Raw genomic sequence first — 16562 nt, forward strand, 5'->3', positions numbered from 1 at the left:
CAATGTCGTCAGACGGCCGGGCAGGCAAACCCGCGGTCGAAAGTAGTGTATTGCCATCCATGAGTCGATGTTCCCTGCAATTGACAATAAGATTGTAATGAATTAAAAAGTCAACACCTATTATCGCCCTTGTTACATCCGCAACAACAAATCGCCAGACAAAGTCGCGGCGCAAACCTATACTAAGCACTAGATGCACGTAACCGTACGTGTTTATCACTGTGCCGTTAGCGGCGCACAAATTGTAGTTCGTCGGCTGTCTGCGTTCTTTTAATAAATTACGCGGAAAAACACACAAATCACTACCTGTGTCCACGAGGAATGTGATCTTTGACCTAGAGTCCACGATGAATAAGCGACCTTTGCTAGGGCAGCCGCTCGCCGCCATCACCGACTGCCCGATGCATTTCCCGACTGGTAATCACAAGGCTTGATGCATCTCTTAGCCTGCTCCCCAAACTTGTGATGGTACCAGCAGGTAGGGAACTTCCGGTAGTTGGAGTTGGACCTCTTGGACGCTGAACGCTGCCTGGTGTGACTCGATGACCTTCCTCTGGGCCGGGACATTCGACCGACCTTAGCATCCAGCGCCTGCATCCGCCTGCTCAGTTCCGCAATCTGCAGCATCAGGGGTTCCGACGACGTGGAGGGTAGCGCTGCTGCTGCCACCTGCGGGGCGGGCGCGACAACGTCATGAAGGCGATCGGCGAGCTCCGCCAAGTCCTCCAGGGATGATTTTAGTTGCGACGCGACAATATCCTGCGTCCGTTGTGGTAGCCGGTTGACCCAGATGGAACGTAGGAAGTCCTCAGGAAGTCCAGGTCCTGCCAGGTGCTGAAGGTGTCGAAGAAACTGTGAAGGTTTCCTGTCTCCTAGCTCTTCAAGATTCAGGACCTGCTGAACCTTCCTCTCGCGCGACGCAGAAAGCCGCTTAATCAGCTCCGTCTTCAGCTTTCCATATTTGTCCTCCTCCGGCGGTGATGTAATGATATCTTCGACCTCCGCCGCATATTGAGGTTCAAGCTGCGCCATGGCATAATAAAATTTTGTCTCGTCGGTCGTTACTCGAGATAAACGAAATTGCCCTTCCAGCTGCGCAAACCATAGCGCAGGTTTGTCAGGATAAAACGGTGGCACCTTGACGCCAACCCGAAATGATTCGGCCGTTAACTGCTCGGCGCCATTTTGTAACGGTACCTCTTTGTCCGGTTCAGTGCCACTACCGCTTGCCATTCTGAGGTGTTTAACAGGGGGTCACCAATGTGGGATGCGTAGTAACGCAGTACTTCACCACTTTATTCACTTACTTGAGATAGGTACTAGCTCTGGGTGTAGAAAGCAAACAAGCTAGATGAGTTTTGCAGCTTTAATCTTGAGCACACACATGCGTAAGCAATAGATCCGACTACGTAGTATACAGAAGGAGAAATAGCAAGCGATAGGCACTTAAAAACTATAAAGCGCGAGATAAATGCACGGAAACGTGATTGCAGTGCAATTGCGCGGCGCAGCGACATGCACTTCGCGTCAAGGCGGCTGATGGACTGTCGAGCGTGGCTCGCGGAGCACTGCGCGGGCGCAGGGGCGGCCGGCTGAGAACCGGTCGGCCGTGAGCCCAGTTATGCAGTCGTTGCGCGCGCTCGCTGTTAAAATTATCTACTAATAAGAAGGGATTTGTTTGTCCGCTTCAACATACAAAATATGTAACATTAACATTTGATCTTTGATTTAATTGTACATAGTTCATCGTTTGTATAAATTAATTAATTGTAATAAGTTAAATCAGTTTATGTAAATAGGTTAAAAGGTAAAATACGTGATATAATAATTAACAATTAAAATGACTATAAATAGCTATTAGGTATCTGACTTAATTAGGCTAATTAATTAATTCATTGGATACAACATAAAAATGATTTGATATAAATAATTTGGAAAATTAATTTGACTGTAAAATTGTAAAAACATAAAATTGCTAAATGTATATAAAAGAGTATAAACATAAAATCATTAAGAAATACATAAAACATTCGGCTTAACGCCCACACAGGTCTTCGTTTCCAACAAATTTGGCCCACTGCCTGCATCTGAAAACATACAGCCTTGGAAAAACATGACTTTATCTACAGTTTATATTCCATGTGTTTGCTAATGAGATGATCAACTGATTATTTCGCGCTAATATGCATCTATAAATCATGTTTTTCGGCATCCAGTTATCAACAACCCTTTATCAATGCTTTAACTTTTTATGTATTTATATGTCTGTTAATCATGAGAACGGGTCTGGCCTTGTTGGCAGCGACCCTGCCTATGAAGCCGATGGTCCCAGGTTCAAATCCTGGAACGGGCATTTATTAGTGTGATGAGCATGAATATTTGTTCCTGAGACATGGGTATTTTCTATGTATTTATAAATACTTATAAATTAGGTCTATGTACATATATATATATACATTATTGCACAAACTGACTTAGTACTAAAGTATGAATGGCATGTGTTGTGGGTATATATATATATATATATATATCGTTGTCTAAGTACCCACAACACATGCCATTCAAACTTTAGTACTAAGTCAGTTTGTGTAATAATGTCCTATAATATTTCTTTATTTATCATAAAAACAGAGATTAATTTTCTTACATTTTAGGTTAATATATTAAATAATCACTAGATAAAAAAAATATGTTAACTAATGACCATTAATGCATAAGTGATAGATAATTTATGCATTATTAAGCTTCGACGAATTAATTATGGTCATATTGCATGCTAGTTCTAAGGAAATTTCACATATTTAATTTAATTATTTACACTGATATACAAATAAAACTACAGTTATCGATAGTTATAGTACATCCCTAGTTCACAACGAAAAATAATGTAAAATATCTAATTTTCGATGTGTTTATAGCCTGCTGACCCAAAATAAGGTCAAAAGTATCTAAAGCAATACTTACCAGTCTTCATCCAAGGGAAATTTCGCCATAAAATCCCTTTTTTCGTGATTTTCTCGAGTGGCTCGCTTGCCACATATTTCACACTTAGTAAACCGTTTTCTCGCTGGCATTGTAACAAACTCGCTCTTTACTCTGATCACGGTTGACTATTTTCGATTTTTGCACTAAACAATAAAGAAATTACACGAAATACCCGAACAAAATATTGAAGCCTTCAAAACAAACAAAGCAATTAGGCTGACAGTAGACTTGATGTAAACTTGACAGAATAAATAGCACTGACGTTTTCTTTTTCTTCGTTGGCAATGATTTGCGAAACAAATTCCATACAAAACTTTTTTCTTCCTAGTTGCGTCAGCCTGATCGGAATTTGGCAGCTAACTCCATCTTGCGTCCAGTAGAAGAATCAAAATCGTACAGGTAAAACTACTCTCTGCCTTAGGATCCCCTTTTAAATGTCATAAATCCAAACATGGCAGCCATACCCATCGACAAAAAAGTCTACCGTTGATCTAATTTCATTTGACAGTTAACTAATACGTATTCGACACGCTTATATTTGACAACTAGAATCCTGACTAGAGCTGGGACTGCGTACCAAAAGTACGTCTCTGTTACTCGTACCAAAAGTACGTCTAAAATACCAGTTTTACGAGTATGACCCCCAATAGGCAGTTTACGTATTTGCCGTGCTTAGGCGTCTTACAAATAAGGATTATTTATACAAATATCGACTTATTATTTCGGTAAGGGTCGGAAATATGGTGACGTTTTGAGTGAAGGCTATGAATCTATTGTCATATTTTTGTTATATATTATTACATTATTTTTAGATACAACAGACACCCAGACGACCATCTGTTAACAAAATTTTATTTTACCTAAAGTAACGGTAAGAATGGAGGTACGAGGTGATAAAAGTTTCATATTTGTTTTATTTCAGAAATCAAAGTCCGTACTTTTAAATACTCGACAAGCTAAAAGTAGTCTATTACAAATAACCTGTTCCAAAAACTATTCCGGTACAACGCCCCGCCTCTAGTGTGGATATTGTTCACTGACAGGTGGTGATAATAGCAATTCGACAAGTCACAATATTTCTCACATCAAATGGAAATCAACACGAAACGTCACTTTTAGCATGTCGAATAAGGGCCCTGTAATTGCAGTGCGGAATCCCGACTGCATATCGGCAGGTGAAGGGTAAGCTTCAAAACGAAATGTGGTTATTACACACTCGTGGAATAGGTAAATCGTTTTCTCCCGAAATAGAATTTCATAGAAAAATTAACGTTATTTCGATACATTTAAAATGCTATTTTTCCCCCTTAAGAACATCGATGATATTTACAAATTAGGACGGTTTTTCTTTACTTAGTTAAGGTTAAGTACTGTTGGTTGTCCTTAGGAGTTAGATTCACTTACTTGGTTTTTAAACTTTGATGGCACTGGTTTGATCCAAGATGTTTTTACTTTTACTTTATGTTTTCATACATATAGCTATTTTGACGTCGAAAGAGGAATTTTGTAATAATATGTTTCTTTTATGAAGTTTGGTTAATTTTGACACAGTTAATGTACTTAGATCATTGAGTTATTAATATTACTATAAAGAAGCCATACCAAACAATGAAATTGTCACAATCGCAACCTGTATCACGCGACCAAAACGTTGTAAGCGCCGTAAAATTCCATGAATTTTACAGCGCTTACGACGTTTATGCGTTTAGGTCACGAGATTCACGATCCGCATTTATGGTTTGTTGTCAAAACAACAACTCATGGCGCAAAATACCGGTTCCCTGTGCCGGTTTTATAATACGACTTAGCTCCGTGAATTTAATACCATTGCTATATTAGCTAAATTGGACATTCCTTAACGTAAGTATTGACAACCAATTTAGCTAGGAACCTAAATGGCTCAACAATCCCAGAGCGTGACGGGACGAGTACATGAGCACCATCCTAATATCATTTTGTTCAATGTATTTTCATAACTTTTTAAGTAACCGAGCACGGTTAAGCAAGAATACACTGGTAATTTCTCCGAAACATTATCGCTGAACATACATAGTAGTAATGGGGTACCTCTATAAGTATTCGTTTGATCCGTAGCGATACCGTATATATTTATAAATCCAGCCTGAATTATTTGTAGCGTATCGGGTGGCGGCGCGCCGCGGACATTTCCGCCATTTCTCCCGTCACTGGCTGACGGCACGAATTACTTGATAACTATTATTGGTAATTACCTAATATTGGAAAATACCTGAAGGGGTTATTACTCGTACATCTGTGGTGTAATGAGATAATATAAACAATCTACTCCACATTAATTAAACATATATGTTATCAGAACAACGGCACACAAGATTCACAACTTGTGTAGTTGTAAATAAAGTCATCAACACCAACACCACAAAATATCCTCTATTGGGACACTTTTTACTGAGCGGGACAGAGCAGTTTCCTTGTTCGTAAAATAAGAGATAGCACCAAGATAACTGCTACAATTATTTGTACAGCCTGTCCGATTACTAAGATCAAGTTCGCCATACATTTACTATGGCATACTTTATCTTAGAAAAACGGACAGACTATATCACTGGCGGCGGCTCTATACTGACGGGACATCTCCGCCATTTCACCTGACCTGTCCCAGGCTGACGCGTCCACGCGCCACACCGGGCTATTATTGGAATATAGATTTAGATTAAAATCGACGGAATAATTCATAAAATGAAAACAGAAGTACTAAAACACAACCATTATCTAAATCCACAGTGCAGACTTCCTCTAAAGCGTGGGTACGAAACTTTATCCAACATTTCCGCATATTTATCTGAGAAAAGCACTATATACGTATTTGTATATATGTTGCGGGTAATGTTAGAAGGTTATTAAACTTAAGTTTACTCTGGTATAAATAGTATTACCCAAGCCTTTTGGGTAAAGCCCGAAAATTTAATCCACTTTAATTTGTATTCGGCGTTAACCCATAATGTCAGAAGTGATGATGCAACACCTAACTTACCCAGCAGGGCTCGGAACCGGTTTATTTTTAAATCCCGAAATAGCCCAATATTTTTAATTATTTTATACTGTTTACGTAGGACTGGATCACGTATTTAGGTAACAACTTCGCATTAATAGATAAACCCATTAAAAATGAAATAATAAACCAAAGAACGAAAAAGAACGTAATAATACCGGTATTTTTTGTATGAAGAAAAAACCGGTTCCGAGCCTTGTTACCCAGCGAGTGTTGAGTAGACCTAGATGTGTCCGGGTAACTGCCAAATACAGATTAATGTTGTTTAAATTTTCGAACTTTACCCAAACGAAAAGGCTTGGGTAATACTAGTTATATCAGGGTAAACCTGAGTTTAATTAACTTTCTAATATTACCCGTAACGTAACATATATATTTAGACACACCCACTTTGTCAGTAGAAAAAGACGCGAAATCAAAAATTTTTAAGGGGCCTCCCTTTTGCACCTACGTTTTTAAATTTGCCGCGTTTTTCTACTGACAAAGTGGGTGTGCCAGAGTAATGCCTACTGGCAAAAACAGAGGCTGGAAAATCCTTTATTTTCCAGCCTCTGTTTTTCATTAATAGTCATCTCATGAAATGCCATATGTACTCTTGGGAGGGGTGTGCAATTGCGCATTCTAAAAGTACTTGATCTCTACCAAAAATTCCGAAAACCACTCTACTATTCATTTTCATGTTATACGTACTTAAGTGTAATTAAAACTATTTTGATGCCTTTACCAGCCAACAATATCTCCAACTAAAACATTGTTCTCGTATTCCACGTCAGATGCCACAAACAATACAGGGTGGATTAAATTACACAGTAGTGAATACAAAGACGTCTAATGAGTGGCATTTCAAATATCTAATGCCAACACCCTATGAAGTGGGCGCCTATCACACCGATGTGAGTTTTACCTAGGGTTTGCAATCTGAATCCGAAATGCATGAAATCTGGATCCGATCTCCCCATAATTTTAAATCCGTCGTGCAAACCCTAGTTTTACCCTCTTATTCATAAAACATCCAAGCCTCAATTAGTCTGTGTGGCGGAAAAAGAAGAGTCATAGTCATAGTATGTATTGGTTTCCTTATATTCAACGACTCTTCTATTCCCGCACACTCTCTCTACTCTAGTTAATTTATTTTTTATCCCTTTCTTACAACTCAATAGTCAAATTGACAGATTAAGACATATGATTGATAGGTAATTGAGGTTTGTAGCGTGTTTATGAATAACGCCATAATTGTATCCCTGACGCAGAAAGAGGGGTGTTACAACTTAGAAGTCTATTTATGTCTGCGTGTGTCCCTGTTTGACTGCGTGTCTGTCTGTGCTGTGGCACTGTATAGGTAGCTCTTAACGGCACGGCCACGACATCGCGTGGCGGCGGCAGCGGCGAGCGGCGACCATAGGTTGGAGCGAGACACAGCGATGCGACCTTTCGTTCCCACCTATGGCCGCCGTCCGCCGCTGCCGCCGCCGTGAGAAGTCGTGGCCGGGCCGTAAAAGTGTGGTCCGAATTAGATGCGTTTTTTAAATTAGAAATCAGGTTTTCTAGCGATGATTCTTAGACAGGTTTCAAGGTCATCAGATCTTTTATAGTTGCGCTCAAGTTTTTTATTTTTATTTTAGTTAATTTGTAGGAAGATGTTACTTGAACCATGACTTACATGATACCATCATGCATGATGGGAAGTGGTGGTTTAAATCAATGTGCACTTGAAGATCCAGTGTTCGCATATACGGCTTGTCTATACTCGTTTTTTTATTAATTCTGCACATGCCTGTGACGTCAACGTAGTTATCTGAATCTGACTGTCGACACCTGTATAATAAAGGTCACATTCTGATGTCAACTACAGTTGCATTACTGTTGCAATATTGCTGCTGCGGCGTTGATTTTGCCGATGTATATGTCAATTTCCTTGACAAAGTGAGTGACGTTCATCGACGCATTACTACCGTGATTAAGTATGAAGTTCAGTCCGTGATTCATTTGATCAAAAACAGAGTTGGCGTAAATCCCGCCGCAGTAATGTCACAACAGTAATGCAGCTGCAGTTGACATCCGAATATCACTTTAATATGAAGATGTCGTTCCATACAAGTTCATATTTTTGTCACACCGTGCGTTCCACATCCTTCACCATCACGCACATCGCACTTAGCCAATAGGCTTAAGAGGAAAGTGGATGACCGTTTACAAACGCTTCTCCATACAAATATAAGCCCCTATTTCCTATCTGGATATTAACATTGTGGAAAATACTTTTACACAATTTGTTGTACACGTTTGTATGAAGAAACGGTCGACCATTATCTTCTTAAGAGGATTTACATACTGTGTTGACAAATCTTTAGAGTCAAATGTAAACCGTAAAGGTAATATAAATGTAAATCAAGAAAACATTAAAGGGGTTGCGTGCTCTAGGAACAAATGAAGGGAGGGTTATTCAAAAAAACAGTTGAAGAAGAAAAGAATAGCTAAGGCACTTTGAATTTAGGTACAGGTAGGTTAAATACAAAACCCGTGGGTATTTGAAATATTGATATTATTTTACAGTATATAAATGCAAGAAGCTGATTTCCAAACAAAAATCAGTCTGACGGCACGGCATCCGTATAAACAACAAACAACGACTCAATACAAATTAACATAAATTATACTTAATTTACAACAATCCCTTTCGGTGTAAATGCGCCCATCGTGAAGTTCTATCACCCATTACACCATCTAAACACCGAGCCGCGGAAATGTAAAAAGGAAACACAACACTCCGCCAGAATAAGAAGACCTCTCAAAAACTCTCGTTACTCCTCTTTTCCCGTTTTATATTACGTAAGGAGAAGGGCGCGGTAGGTCAGAGTTCACTGGTCGGTTAACAACATACACCAATTTAAACAGATCTGTGAAAGTGCTCTCGTTTTCCCCGATTTCTACAATTGTTTTACCAATAAAGGGGGTGCGGAGGATCAACTGGAATTGGTTGGTTCTCAAGCATAATATTCTCCGAAATAATTAAATAACAATTTGATACGCTCCGTGCGTTACTTTTAACAACGGCGTTCCGACGAGAGTGTTATGGTATTTTTAATAAGAATTAGGAATTTATTGCGTAGGTGTTTTTAATTTTAATTAATTCGTTTATGCAAAGTTAGGCGAGTTCATTTCGCATTTATTTCAACGTGACTTCTAGTTTATAATTACAGGGAACAATAAGATGACAACGTACCGTCACACTTCGTTATTGTTATGCGATTTAGGGTCTTAGTTAAATTGGTTGTCCAATACTTGCGCTATGGAATGTCTAATGTAGCTAGAATCCGAAATAGCTCAATAATCACGGAGCGTGACTGTACATTGACAAACTCCAAAAGAAAAAAAATGTTGGATGACAAATGCTATGAGAAGTCACGTAAGTATTTCCATCGGTGACTATTTCCATATTTAAGTTTCGATCGGCATTTTCAACCTCTATTCTAACTCTTGGCTGACTGGTCCCACAGTTTTCCATACCTCTGCACATCTGCCATTCGTTAGCTTATAATTTTTTCCTTCCTTTTGTGGCTTAACTTCAAACTCGGATATATCCATACGACCCTCTTAGGAAATATCTACCTTTTCTTAATACCAAAATCGCAAAATCGGACCGTTTTTTTATAAATTTTTTGGACCCGGGTACGTCCTTAAACTACGTCCAAAAGAGAGGTATGGGCATTGTGAATATCATCTCGCTTTGTGTCGTAGGGCACAGCCAGTGTTTGTCATTCCAGATCTAGAGCAGAGCCCAACTGGGGAAGTACCTCCACCTTACAGAAAACCGCAGCCAAATAACACTAGACCCTACTTATAGTGTTGTGTTCCTGTCGGTGAGTAAGGTTGCCACTTGCCAGAGCTCAACGAGGGCAAGGGGGGTTTGGGTCGGCAACGCGCATGTAACTCCTCTGGAGTTGCAGGCGTACATAGGCTACGGAGACTGCTTACTATCAGGCGGGCCGTATGCTTGTTTGCCACCGACGTAGTATAAAAAAAAAAAATACTACGTACACGAACCAATTGAAACCGCAATCGATCCACCTTTTCATCGGGTTAGCTGAACTCCAGCTTCTCTATATATTCATCACATAATATACTTATAGTTCCCATAACCAACTTAAAGGGAATTTAACAAAAAGTCGTATACTTAATATTTTTTGCTCCAACCAGAAATGCGTGGTCAATATCTGTCGGGTTATTCTAGCCCACAGTGTAAAACGCGACTGTTATGTATATTTAAATTATTTTATATTCCTACGCTGGTTTTCGGAGATGCCTTCGATATGGCTAATCATCAGCATCGTGACTTGCACTGTGTCGTGTCGCCGCCAAAATTGCTTTTCGTGTGACGTCATCGACTCATAGTTCGCGGGTTATGAATACAAGCATGCCATTCTATCTTTTGGACATTTTAATAGTAAAAAAGTTTAAAGTTATTTGTTTTATAAGGGAAAAAGTTGCTGTGTTGGGGAAAAAATTGTATGTATATACTTTATTGTACAGTCAAGGTATTAATTATGGACCCGAACAACGCGCCAAAAACATGTACACACTACCTTAATGTATTCGCAATAAGGTCCTGGATAAATTTTTTTGGTACTTTATCCGTGCTGATATTTAATTACTTGACTGTACATAGAAATAAAAACACGAGAAACACAGTTACAGAGTAAATTAAATACTTACATTAAATGTGAACTTATCCCTTAAAATTGATACTCGAGAATGCGAAATATTCCAAAATAAAGTTATTAAATATTTATCCTTCAATATCATCACTTACAAGTAATTACCAATAGCTAACATTCAAGAGGAAACTACTCAAAATTTGCATCTAATTACTTTGTCACACTTATGTATAAAATGCGTCTTTATCATCCGTTTTTGACGAATAAAGAGAGTCTTTACGAACTGATGTGGTGAAAAGGTATTTTCATCACACTTAATTTGGTCATACTAAGCGACTGCATGAAATATTTTTTTGAGTAAATATTTAAACCTGCAATAGGTGACACGTTTTGAACTTGATAATGCTGTTTCATACTCCTCTTTCCTTACTTCCCTATATTCATAACGTGCGAAAGCGTGTATATGTAAGATAAATAATAATACGTCCCACTGATGGGCACAGTTTTATGTTCGAGAGGGCTTGGGCTACATGGTCTCCACGCTGGCCCAATGCGGGTTGGGGACGTCACACATTTATTTGAATTTCTTCGTGGATGTACGCAGGTTTCCTCACGATGTTTTCCTTCGCCGAATACTCGTAGCTAGTGGTGAATATCAAATGATATTCCGTTTACAAGTTTCCGAAAAACTCATTGGTACGAGCCAGAATTTGAACCCGCTACCTCCGGATTGAAAGTCGGACGTCATACCCACTAACTACAGGTCACCAACGCTTACACAAGATAAATACATAATATTAAAGTCATAATTTGTGTGAAAAAAATCCTAAATTTCTTATTAAAGGGACCGACATTAAATGTCATTGTAGGTTAGCGTCACCTTAATCCAACTTTAATACCAAACAAGAGATCGTCTGCAAACTTGAGAACTGACTTGACAGATAAGCAATGTTATTGTAATAACAATTCAGAATAGATAATATTATAATACCAATTCGGAATAACCGCAAAATGCAATGCCATTGGTTACTTTGGTACATTCATTCACTTCGTTTTTGGTTACTGACTTGACCATGGAAACTGTTTGACTCGATTGTTTAAGAGGAATTCCTAGTTGCGATTTTTCCATACAAACGCTCTCGACTGATTCCTCCCTGGATTTTTAACCTAGAGCAGTGATTTTTTCAAATAAGATCAATATCATCAATATCTGTGCCGCTATGTTTTGCTTTTTTGGATTATTTTATTTTGAAGAAAGATACAGCGCCTCGAAAATCGCAAAAACGGCTAAATTGAATTGGCTGTAAAAAAAGGCACAGTATACAAATATGACAAAAAATTTCCAAAAAATCAAATCATAGCGGCATAGATTATTTCTTCCTCTTGCAATTTCCAAAATTTCATAATGATTAGTTGCGTTTTGGAGGAGGAAACAGTCGAGAGCGACACCTCGATTTTTGAGTTTTTTGCAAGTGAATTTCGGTCCGAGCTGCAGTTGTCCTTATCGCACGAATTGGAGGCGGAGACAGTTTCTAAATATACGTACACAGAAGGAATAGTGATGGGCATAACATCCTTATTAGGGATTGCAGAACCGGTACTGTTTTAAAGAACCGGGATTTCCCGGTACTTTCGGAACTGGTCTAATTATTTCATTATTTTAAATAAAACGACAGCATTTTGCGATTTGACCACCTTTCGTATTATAATTTAATAATCACATTTTCTTTTATTACGTAGTAGGTAATTTTTTTTAGAAATATAGTATTTTACATTGCTCACACTTGTGCGTCACAAGTAAAAGACTTTGATGTTTGCCACTAGATAGCAAATTTAATGAAATTACATTGACGAGGGGATTTATATATAAGTATCGCAGTCGTATTGTATAATCCGCCGTATTACATTACGGCTAGCCGATATCAAAATAAGGGCCATTTTGAAATGCGGCGGTTCAACGATTAAGGTATGTTGGGTAAATACCGGATGCGGGTGAAGAACGTAGGACATTCATTTCCCCCTAATTTGGCTTTATTTTTTAATGTTGTTGTTTGCGAATTCTTCCTTCTATCCGATCTTCGCTCTGTAATTTATTTTGCGTATTGTGATGAAACTGTGTTTGTTTTTGTAATTTGAAAGATCGGACCAGAAACAATCAGATCTTTACCTATTTAAAAAACAGCAGTGATTATCAAACTTTAAATTTTCTTCAATTTACCTACTGACCTTAATTATCACATTTATTGTTTTCTTGATCACACTTTCGTACCATTATTTTTATCCAGTACCACTACCAGCGCGACGGTTACTGACAATGTAATTTTTTTAATTTCCGCAACCCAAAGGTTGCCTTTCAGCGATAAGACCGCATGTTGTTTACCTGTGCTTATGTGTATGTTTTCTTTTGTATTGTTTTCTTTTATTGAGGTGTGCAATAAAGAGTATTTATATTGTATAGGGATGATGATACATGTTGAAATTTATAACAAAATCGAGTAAAATAGATAGCAAATGAGCAATTTTTCGCAATAAAGTACCTACACATACGGATGCATATGTAGATGTGCACGCATACATACATTTACATACATTCGGATACAAAATAGAGATAGGGCTTCGAAATTAGTTTCCTTAAAATGCTTCAAGAGGGCTCTCTTTTCCGATATATTTACTTTACTCTTTACATACGATCCTTACATTTTATCAAAAAAAAAAGATTGTAAATCAACTATTGTAAAATTAAACCAACAAAATCGCAATTTTAATTATTTTCCATACTTCAAGATGGGCTCTCAGTGACCTTGACCTTTTTAAAGAACTACTTAGTCTTTTTGATTTCTAAGTTTGATTCTTATTTTTTTGGCGACCTTCATTAAAAATGACTGGGCACGATTATTTTTTATTTTGATTTTTGTCCCTCCTACTTAAGTACTTAATATCTTCCAGCACATTCCATTCAATAAACAATACATTTACACTTTCCCTAAACCTGTATAGTTCACGAAATCTTAAATTGTCAAAACTTCGCAACGTATCTATTATTTTAGTGGGTTTTTTTTATTACTTCGGGTAAACCTTACAATAAGAGGTTTCTTAGCACATTGTTTACTTATCAAATTGCCTTATGACATAGGTATCAAAGTTTGAGAGCCACAATTTTACCAATTATTGTATCAGGGTTAAGATCGGATACAAAAGGGTAGACACCGGACCTATTTCTTTGTGATACCTTATTCTCTTTCCATTAGAAGCAACTTTTTCACGAGTTCTCTCTATTGGTCCCAAAATTGTCCGGCATTATCCCAACATACTTTACCCAGATTGTCATTGCGATACGTTCTTCAATAAGGCGGCCCAAGTTTGGCCCCATCGTACTACAAGTTAAATAGATTGTAGTTTAACCATAGGTATATTTATACCTACTTACAAAATTTCACAACACACCATGATCACTCCCAACTTACTGATACGGATAGGTACAGTCAAGTGTAAAAATATGGGTGTACACATCTTACTCAAAAATATGTCCCATAGCATCTTATTCCAGTGTAATAAGAGCGTAGTACCATATTTATGAGACGATTCTTTCGATACATATTTTTGCACTTGACTGTACGACGACAACCGAAGCTGAGACATCATTCTTTTTTGCAGTTTTTACCTATATGGTAATTAATATCAATCAATCATTTATTATTTCGTCATAATAGGTGTAAAATACATTTAGTACAGGTGATAGGGTGTTTAGTATTAGGGTGTAATAGATACAGTATAATATAAAAATGAAAAACAATATTACGTGGTAACAACAAAAACAACTTGCGTCGGGCAGCGCAGAATAAATTCCGTCCGGCTCGCGGGCGATGTCGACGGAATGGCGCGCAATGAGCGAGCGCACGAGTCTCGCGTCTGTGTGCGCGCACTCACACTTAGATAGCTCCGGCTCCCGCCCACCGCAGCGCGACAGAAACATAGCTTCAAAAATTCGAGATTTGAAAAGTTGCTCAGCTAGGAATTGCTCTTAAGGAAAAGACATCGTTATCTAGTTTGAATTTTAAAAAGAGACATCTAGCGACCAATTTGGTAACTAATTTACAGTATGTAATCGTATGCGGCAATTTTAAATCTCAACAATACTTAAATATACTCCAGGAACTGAGCACTATCAGTTGTAAATAAATCGGTAGCTAATTTGATATATTTAAAATTGAAAATAGATAGGTAATATTGGCAACGAAGTCATTGCTTTTAGATTGAATAATATGAATATTAAATCAACGAATTTATATATAGGCGTAGTCTAGCGGTCAGAAATGGTCTTTGTCACAGGGATATTTCGAGCTGCAATTTGGGATTTTTTATTCTTAGACTCCTAAAATATACGAAATATACAAAATTCAAGATGGAATAATTATTCTGTAAGAAGGCCTCATAAGGGCGCTGAACACCATCTTTCATAGGTACGTTTAGATTAATAAATACTACAACTCTTTATCACTGAAAAAAATATGATCTATCGAGCACACAGTAAAATGATTTTCATTATGATTAACTGCTTTATACAATATCAACAAATATTTGAAAAACAATCAAATACAAACGTAACGTAACGTTAACTGTTTGGAAATTTCCATGTATTTAAAAAACGATAATAATAAAAGAATAGCTACTACATTTTAGCTACTCACAACAGTAAAATTTGCTGTCTATTCGGAACATTAAAATTTACTGTTAATGGTTGTATAAAGCGCTTAACGTATTGGTTTACCCAATATCCTGGTAGATGGCGCCGTTACGACCGGCGAATATCCTACATCGCGTGAACGTCAGTTCATCGTAGAATCCATAAGGTATTGAACTTTTTTCTGTTCTACGAGAGAATTCGTATGGAAATTGCTCTGATAGAGATCGCCCCTGCCCCAACGGCCTTCGGTTCTAGGTAGAAAACTGCCCCATAACACTTACGCCTTTTTTATAAGAGTGGAAAAGCGTTTCGGAGACCAGCCTGGGATGGTTATGTGGGACTCCCATATAGGCTCATGAGATCCATTGTTTACCCACTAAAACCCCTGTTGCCGACTCCGTGCTACAGGGCGAAGTCCCAGGAACGCCGAAGTACTCTTCCGCAACCTCGCCAGCGGACGTCCGGGCTCCAACTCGACTAGTGGGGAATAGATCACCCCTTCACCTCAGTGGGCGCGTCGATCATACGTCGCGCCCGCCGGCGCAGGGACCCTTGTGTAGGCGGCAGACGGCCTGCCGCCCACATGGTACCCTTATGGGGGTAATCGGCGGTCGTATGCCAACCGCCGCCGCCCCACGCGCTTGCGGCGCATTGGCTGAGAGGCCGGATCTTCCTCCCTGTCGCGCTCCGCCGCCTCCTTCTGCGCCATCACGTCCTCGCAGCTTCCCATCGCCTCTCCTCACCTAGCATGGCTTTCACCACCGCTGGCAAGGAAAGGTCTCCTCCCACTACGGCCACGATGCCGGGCATACCGCCAGCGTGTGTTGCGCCGTGTCTTCGGCGTCGCCGCATTCGTGGCACTGATAACACTTAAGCCTGGCCAACTTTCTGGACCGTGTCAACGATCTTTGTTCTCTTGTGGATCGATTGCCTTAATATAATATCAAAATAATCCGGCTTACACGACCCTCTATTGCAGCACGCCTCTTATTGACGATAGAGCACGGATTTATCATATATTTAAGATAAGCTAGATATATCGGAAAATACAATTTTCCTTGTGCAGTATTCGACTTTGAAAATGGCGTAACATGACAATGCAATACTTATATCAAAGTTGCGTTGTTTTTTATGATACCTATTATAGGGTAACGGTCTCACCAAAACATCACTCTATAAGATCATCTTCTTGTTTTTTTTTGTTCAG

General features: G+C 38.7%; 1 protein-coding gene across 1 annotated transcript; it reads right to left on the reverse strand.

Annotated features, from left to right (window-relative positions):
- Positions 1 to 387: 387 nt before the first annotated feature.
- Positions 388 to 1233, reverse strand: LOC133527904 (uncharacterized). Its single transcript, XM_061865099.1, has one exon. It carries the CDS (start codon positions 1231 to 1233, stop codon positions 388 to 390), a length of 846 nt encoding a protein of 281 aa, XP_061721083.1.
- Positions 1234 to 16562: the final 15329 nt, after the last annotated feature.

Source organism: Cydia pomonella, chromosome 18, assembly GCF_033807575.1.
Source record: "Cydia pomonella isolate Wapato2018A chromosome 18, ilCydPomo1, whole genome shotgun sequence".
Taxonomy (NCBI): Eukaryota; Metazoa; Arthropoda; class Insecta; order Lepidoptera; family Tortricidae; genus Cydia; species Cydia pomonella.

Coding starts and splice junctions, on each gene's coding strand:
- LOC133527904 (XM_061865099.1), bottom strand. CDS start 1,233: ATGGCAAGCGGTAGTGGCACTGAACCGGACAAAGAGGTACCGTTACAA.